Source organism: Semicossyphus pulcher, unplaced genomic scaffold, assembly GCF_022749685.1.
Source record: "Semicossyphus pulcher isolate SPU_LCO1_2020_fin unplaced genomic scaffold, fSemPul1.0.p SCAF_10, whole genome shotgun sequence".
Lineage (NCBI taxonomy): Eukaryota > Metazoa > Chordata > Actinopteri > Labriformes > Labridae > Semicossyphus > Semicossyphus pulcher.
In genome coordinates this window covers 5,490,906-5,499,293 of record NW_027211604.1, presented here as the reverse complement: position 1 = coordinate 5,499,293, position 8,388 = coordinate 5,490,906, and the positions used below count along the sequence as shown (strand labels likewise).

The window sequence follows — 8,388 nt, the reverse complement described above, 5'->3', positions numbered from 1 at the left end:
TGTGTATGAAGAGAGTGTTAAAGATGTAATGAACATAGTGTTGTAGACGTGCTCTAACGGGCCACCGTGCACTTCACCTCCTCCGTTCACTCCCTGCTTCGCCTTAGTTTCAACACCTCCTCCTTTGTGAATCTCAGCTCACAAAACACCACCTCGATCCCAGGTGTAGCTCAGGCGACAGTGTGTCAATAACAAGCAGCAGATGAAGAGTGTTCCTGTCTGTGTTTAAAGCAGAGTGACACTGCTGTAAGTCTCCATCTGACAGTGAATAGTGAGAATATATTTCCATCCTATAACTGGGTCTTTATCTGGTCGCACTTTGCTGAGGCTGCCTCTGTGTGATTTCCTTTACACAGTCTGGAAGGCCTTGGTTTGAGCTGGGATCATCACAGGAGTGGCCCCCATGCGGGTCAGGTTCCCAGGACTCAGTTTAGGAGGAGTGCTGGGCTTGGAGTTTGAGGTAGACGTGGAGATGGGTGTGCAACGGGGTTCAGGAGTCTTGGGAACAGTCTGGCTGTAGCCAGGTGGAGACTGAGGAAAGGTGGAGGCTTGGCAGGTTTCCTTGAGGGCGGCCACAGCAGGGATACATGGTCGCGTGCCTCGGGGCCCCATGTTGTGCACCATGGACTGGGTGGAGGAGGTTCCCGAGCGTGAGCTGCCGGAGCGGGATGAGGAGAGGGAGTTGGGCTTCATCAGTTTGGCTTTCGGAGCCTCAGCATCCTCCCTGAAAGGAGCACATGATTGAAATGTTACTGTTGAATCACTGCAGATAAATTCAGACATACCCAGTGAACACATTCAAAATCGCAAGTTATGTCTTTACAACTTGGCGGTGAGCGGTGAACTTGGCTACGTCAGTGGTGTGGGGCAATGCCCACCATCCTGCACTGGATACGTACTGTGTATATCCCCCGCTAACGGTTTAACTAGAACTGACCGTATTTGGAAGACAAGGCAGATATGCATGGTTATGTCTCTATCATGGTTGACAGGTTGCTGTGGTAGCGACTTGTCAATCACAGATAGCCCCGCCCTTAATCTTCCCCTGCTTTATGGTCTCATGCTTCATGCTGTGTTGACTTGAAACTAGAGATTTAGATCATAAACTGATTAGGAAAATGTTCACTGAGGGAATAAATCAAGTGAGAAGGAGGACCAGTTTCTCATAGACTTCTTTTAAAACATAGCATTTGACCGGGGCCGTCCCGTTTTCAAGCTCTGTGCCCCGTGTCCCGACAAATATCTATAAAACACTAATATGTCCCGGTTTCGAACAGGCCCTGTCCAAGGTTTTGACAAATTCAAATAGTAAAACAATGCACGGTGCCTGTTGTTGTTTCAACCAATAGAAAAACATCACTGATGCACCGCTGGTCAAACTTCAATACTGATTTGTTTCTACAAATTGTTTGTATTTCAATCTCTGTAAAGTCAAACATACTGATTGGTGTGTGTAACAACCCAATCATCCACACCCCCACACTCACCTTCCTCATGCTCTGGGCCCTCTATGGACTCACCAAAGACTATAATACTGCAACAATTACATAATTTTGAATTTCATACTGTATGCCGTAATGTCAGTACTGTTTTTGGTTCAAAGGCACAATTACAATGAGATTAATTTGTAATGTCCACAGCAGCACTGTCACTTACAGATGTGAGTAGTCTGTTAAAAACTAGAGAAACAAACACCTTGTATTTAACAGAATGGAATGGTAAATGGACAGTACTTATATAGCGCCAAACTGATTGGGCTTTGTTCATATACAGTGGAGTATTCATAGCACTCACTGTCATCTAAAATTATGTAGTTTAAACAGCTAAACAGAAAAGTCAGTGTGTAGGTGGTTTGTCACAAGAGATTTTGTGAAGGCATTAGACCAGTACTGTTTTTCCACTGAATGTATTTTATTTACTTTTTAAGAAAATACAGTAACACAATGTTTAGGTACAAAACAAAGAAGGCTCCACTGAATGGCTGAATTGTTGGGCTTTTGTTGCCCAGATGATGCAGGGTTGTGTCTTGAAGCAGCCTCTGTAACAGATGATCATAACAAATTAGATACATATCCTGGTTTCAGACAGCTTATACATCATTCTGCAATAATACACTGCTAGTTCATACTATGGAAGAATAATAGTGTGATCATTTACTCAATCATTTCTTTTGACTTGCATCTTTTCTGGTTGTCAAAATCTTCGGTTTAGCTAGCTTTTTCTAGCTTTAAAAAAAACCCACTTTTACTATCAGTTTTCAACCCAAATCCTGAGTGAGCGAGAGCAGGGCTGAAAGGCTTGAAAGAGTACAGAACAAGAGAAGTGGGGGAGAGAAGAGCACACGGCCGGAAGAGGCGACAAAGGCCTTGGAACAGAGCACTGTAAAGCAGGAAAGTACCTTAAAGACCGGATCCTGTTGGAAAACTATTTTTGCTGAATCTGTGTGGACTTTGGTTCAGTTAACGAATGTGTTTTTCTCCTCCGGGATGTTTTAAGTTTGTTGGGGATTTTGATTTGGATGGAAGAAATAATCTCAGTTATCCTTTTTACCCACAACAGAACTTCAGTGTGAACCTGCATTGTTTGCCGTGTTTTGATTAATCTTGCATCTCATTCTAACCTGCCCTAGTGACCTCTCATGATGCTACTATATATACACATTATTTTAAGAAAGTACAACAACACTTATAGACATGAGACAATAGTGCAATGGTGCAATAGAAAGTGCAAAGGTGCAGAGATAAATATGGTTGTGAATCAGGTTGTTATGTACAAGAGGTAGACGGTTGTAGTATTTACAGAGAATGTGGATTGATCTTCAATGTAGTGATAATATATACATGATAAGAGGGTGAATTATAACATAATAATAACATACTGTGTTTCTCATGCACAGTAGATGTCTGTATAACTCACATCATGTACATGTACAGCTGATTAGGTTATTATACTTGTCCATAACGCTGGCTGAGTTAGCTGCTCACCAGTGACAGCCTGGAGAAACAAACTCTTCCTGCGTCTGGTTGTTTTGGCGTACAGTGCTCTGTAACGCCTGCAGGAGGGGAGAAGTTCGGACAGTTTGTGACCGGGGTGCGAGAGGTTTGCGGTGATGTTACCTGCTGTTTCCTGACCCTGGACCGGCATTAGTCCTGGATGGAGGGCAGCTTGATTCCCGGGCAGGTTGAACTTTCTGAGCTGTCTCAGGAAGTACATCCTCTGCTGGGCCTTTTGCTTGATGTGGGAGGTCCACTTCAGGTCCTTGGAGACAGTGGATCCCAGGAGCCTGAAGGTGTCCACAGTAGACACAGAGTGTGGGGGGGCTTCTCCTAAGGTCCACTCTCGTCTCCAGAGTCTTGAGCTGGCTGAGCTCCAGATGGTTCTGACCGCAGAGGACCAGCTGATCCACCTCCCGTCTGTAAGCAGACTCGTCACCGTCCTGGATGAGGCTGATGTGTCGTCTGCAAACTTCAGGAGTTTAACAGAGGGGTCCCCTAAGGTGCAGTCATCAGTGTAGAGGGAGAAGAGCAGTGGGGAGAGCGCACACCCCTGGGGAGTGCCAGTGCTGATTGACTGGGTGCTGGATGTGATGTTTCTCAGGCTCACTTGCTGCCTCCTGTTAGTCAGGGAGTTGGTAATCCACTGGCAGGTGGGGGCTGGCACAGTGAGCTGGGTGCGTTTGTGGTGGAGGATTTCAGGGATGGTGATGTTGAATGCAAAGCTGAAGTCCACATACAAGTCCAACAAGCTCTCTTTTGGGGCTCCCCTTCCTCATCCGCCTCGTCTAACCCCTGGTCTCGACACAGGGGTGAAAATCTGGGTAAAAATAGCAGCGGTGATCGTTGGCAGATTCAAAGTGTATGTGTGTGAGCTAGCTAGCATTAGCAGCAAAACATTAGCTAGAAAGCTCATAATGACATTACATGCTTTTAGCTCAATTGGCAGCCCTTTACCAAGCTGCATAAGTTACAGAGGGTTCCTGAAATAAGTCAACGACAAAATTATAGCTAAGACGACATCATCACTAAACAAACAGCAGTAATTCAGGGGTTTTGAATTGGTCATGACAACTACACACAGTAGAAATTTAATGTTACTGTAGTCACAGCGGTTTGCTAGCAGCCCCGCCTAAAGCATACTATACGGCTGTGTTAGCTACCTAGCATTGGCAGGATACAAAGGAAGCTAAAATTATGCTACATAGATTTAGGTCACTCGGCATATCTCATATACAGCTCCATAGGAAGCTGTAACATTTCTAGTGTTACTAGAATAACTTCAATGACTTCAGAAACCTATTTTACAACCAATAAAATAATAGCCAAGATGTAAACATCTTGATCACACGGTGTACTAACCTTGTCACTGGATATTGCACTGTTTGCAGAAGCTTGTATCCCGATGTCGGCCGCGCTGTCTCCGTAGTTGCATGCTGGAGGAACATAAAAGAAGGGGCGAGGGAGGTGGAGGTGGTGGAGGAGAGGGGTGGAGGGGGCGGAGGAGAGGGGTGGAGGGGGCACTGAGGGATGGCAGAGGTGTGGCCAAAGAGAACATTTGTTTTGGTCTGAGATGCTTTGGCTTATTTGGCTTATTTAGTCGCATATTCCTCCTTTAAGATCAAGAGGCTATGATTTCATAACTTCAGCCTCAGATAAGTGTTTTACATCCGACAAAAAGGACTGTAGATGGTAAAAGACGTTGCTTGCTTTATTTTATGAGATATTAGTGGTGTTGCCAAAAGCAAAGGACATTTTTCCCTTCTTTGTTACAATTCTTGGGCTGCTGAAAACTGGCTTACTACAGTGGAACGTTTTTTGCTTGTAATAAGAAGGTCAAAAGGTCAAATGTCTACTTCATGATCCCGGTTAGCACAGACATTTTAGAATGTTTCAAGTTGATCATTTTTAATTCAACCTCAGGACTTCTCAGCGCAGTGATTCACGTAGGCGACAGGTTTTTTTGGGTTAGCCGGCACAAAGTTTTCTTTGCATGACTTTTGATGGTGCGATAAAAGATCCCTTTGCTTCGTAGTCGTATACCTGATTTCATTTGGGGTCTCTTCTTCTTCATATTTCTTCATTTCCTTTTTGCGGAACACCAACCAGATGATGAGGATGATGAGGAGGACCCCGAAAGACACACCGACCACTGCCCCTGCAACCACACCCATTCCCCTTACATCTACACACACACACACACACACACACATAAAAATGAAAGCTGTGTAAGAGAGTATTCTGATATTTAAAGGAAATATACAATACCAATAAAGATTTGTAAAAAATACCATTCCTGTCCCCCCTGTCTACCTGAATGACTTGATACTTCTCTACAGGTGCTCTACTTCATAACTTCCTGTCTTTACAGAGCTTGGGGCTTATCTTTGTGATTTACCTTATTACTTATTACCATTTAGATATACCTTTATTAATAATAACTGAGAAGGCCATTCCCCTTATAATGATTTATTAGATTTATAAAAGAATTAAAGCAGAAATATAAGCAGAGTTTACTGCCAAAGAAATGCAGCTAACAAGGCTGTGGCTGCAATGCATCCAGGGACACGCAGCTACTGCCGGGACGGAGCCAAAAGCTGGAGACCTCGGCCTTCTCTCTCAGCACTTTATTACTTTAATTGACTACATGTACCATCAACACTGTCCACATAAAACATAAGAACATTTCCGTAAAGGAGTCAAATAATACAAATTTCTTCAACAAAGTACAAAATAAACATGGTATTAATGCTAATATTGATACTTACACAGTCATTAGGTATTACTAAAATAATAAGCTCCTAATAAGGATTTAGTGTGTCATTTTAACCTCAAATGGAGAGATAGAGATCCAAAAGGGATTTTGGTGTTGCTGTTGTCGTTACATTCAAAATTCATTACATTCGTGCAAACAATAAAAAACTTTTGCATAATTAAATTAATGAATTTATTACTTTTCTGGTCCTCAGATTTTTCAGGATATGAAAGATTCAATAAATATGCAAATATATATCCTGATTCGGTGTAACACCATCGTAAAATACCGTAAAATATGACTGTCAGTCAGCCAATGTGATCAGCAGTTTCATGGTAGGACCAAGGCAGTGTGTGTGGAAGTCATTGTGAGAAAACTGCTGTAAGCCAGTCCTGGAATCAAAACAAGTCTTCATTGATTATCCAAAGTGTTTCACTCACAGTGTATCTTGACCTCCACTGTGCAGCTGTCCTCTCCCACGTCGTTGCTCGCTGTGCATTTGTATACACCTGCGCTGTCCTTGGTCAAATTCTTCAACGTTACGATCTCTGGGTTTTTAAGATCTGAAATAACCAGCAGAGAAAACATACAGAAAAACAGCATACATACATATATGTTACAAGACTGGTTAGGATAAAAGCCTGAACATAAGAGGAATTATTAGACAGTATATAAGACTGAACATTAGACTGAACATTAGACTGAAGGGCAAACAGCGTCTCTGTGCTCCGGTGCTGTTTGAGCGTATGTAATTGAGCCTTTTAGCAATCAGAGTCAGAATCGGTGTTTATTGCCAAGTAGGTTTCCACATACAAGGAATTTGTTTTGGTGATTTTGGTGCAGAACAATTAACACAGAGCTATAATAAACTTAAGTAAAAGACTTAAATAGAATAAGATAAAAAAAGCACCTAATTGACAAACGTCAGCGCTAACAGCACAGTGCAGTTACAGTGAAAATATTACTGTCTGCAGAGTGCTGGTGGGAACTGCAGCGCAGTATTATAAGAGCTGTGACGCTCTGAGTTTACAGTGATCATGTCGACAACTCTGCCTTTTGTGTGATCAAAAAATTTGTCTGTAAATACAATCTGTTAATAATATATTGTTATTGTTTTTATAATCGGGAGACCAATCAGTCTGGGGCCACGCGAGGCTCAACCTGGGCACATGGGCACACTCTGTTCATATGTGTGGAGCTATTGTGCATGACGATGGACAAGCTGCTGTTCCGTGCTCGTTTAAAAAAAAGAAGCGCCGTTAGGCTACAGACAGTTAAACTAGTAAACACCTGTCGAGTAAAGTGTTAGAGAGCTGCCCCCTCCTCTCCCTCCTCTCCCTGCTCATCATCGATCAGTGCATGGAGTTGAGATCCATCAGTTTGAGCTCAACCAAAGCGTGAGAGCGCAGCACCGAGCAGCAGAGAGTGGAGGTGCAGACAGCTTCTCTCCACAAACAGGAGCAAACTGCACGGATCTGCTAAACTTTATGGGCATGTTTGCGCTTGAATATCATCAGTGCAATTGGCTTTGTGAATCGGACCATGAGACGGGGCAGATAGCGGGTGCAAATGATGCACTGATGGTGCTATCAGCGGTTGCAATTCATTCATTGTGAATCCCCCCTCAGTTCATAGATCTTCAACAGAGCGATAATCTTGGTTTAACAGACAATGTGTGAATCAGCTCACCTATGAGCGCCAGTGGAGGCAGCTTGCCAACATATTTTCCCTTGTCCAGCAGCCTCTCCCATTTGTACAGCATGGGATCCGAGCCATCAGCAGACTTGCAGCTCATCTTAACATCGCCGCCTTCCAACAGTTTGCCCTCCATCCAGCACCGCGGCTTGGACGGCCTCACTGCAGACACACAATCACACAGAAATCCTTAGAAGATGTGTATTATACTTTCACCTTCAGAATACCCATACTCTGCACATACGGCACATTTTTATACAGTTAAGAAATGAATAGATGTTAAAATCATGCCGATAACTACCTCTAATAATTTAGTTACCTAGTGGTTGACATGATGTTTGAACTAGTTAACTGAGTGAGTGTAAGACAGTTTCTGAAACTTTTGGCACAAGCTGTTGACCTGTTCTACCAAGTAAATATCAACTATTAAATACACTCATATTAGTCCGTGAGCCAGGATCCCAAATGTGGGCCACCGGTATCATCTGGGGGGAATAATTCTCATAGCTATTTTTGGCGAGGTATACACCCCTAGTGCTGAAACATATGTGATAGCATTGCAGTGGTGGTGGCTTTCTGTGTGTTATCACTCGATTTATGACCCCATGCCAGAACAGAATAAAGCATTGGTGCAATGCTATCACATATTTTCTAACTCTAGAGATGTATACCTCACCAAAAATCACCATGAGCATTATTTCCCTCAGATGGTACCGACCAACCCTACTGACTCACGGACTATATGAGAATATGACTTGGTCTTTCTTTATCTCTATAAACCGATATCTGTCGGTGCCAGACAGAACTTTTGATATCTGAAGCGTTCTGGTTCTGGTGTGTGTTTGTAGTCTGAGACTTTTGAGAAAGATGGCTGTGTGGGGCTCAGACGAGATGGATCACATTGGCCAAAATACAATCCTAGAGCATATCGTTTGTTTATGCTAG

General features: G+C 43.2%; 1 protein-coding gene across 1 annotated transcript in view; it reads right to left on the bottom strand.

The window, feature by feature from the left end:
- Positions 1-348: 348 nt before the first annotated feature.
- LOC138599846 (CXADR-like membrane protein) overlaps positions 349-8,388 on the bottom strand; it is a 67,598-nt gene continuing 59,558 nt past the window's right edge. The window contains exons 5-8 of the mRNA XM_069671604.1: positions 7,438-7,605; positions 6,189-6,311; positions 5,037-5,178; positions 349-724 (exon numbers count right to left, since the gene is read on the bottom strand). Coding sequence (XP_069527705.1) covers positions 349-724; positions 5,037-5,178; positions 6,189-6,311; positions 7,438-7,605 — 809 coding nt within the window. The remainder of the gene's footprint in view (positions 725-5,036; positions 5,179-6,188; positions 6,312-7,437; positions 7,606-8,388) is intronic.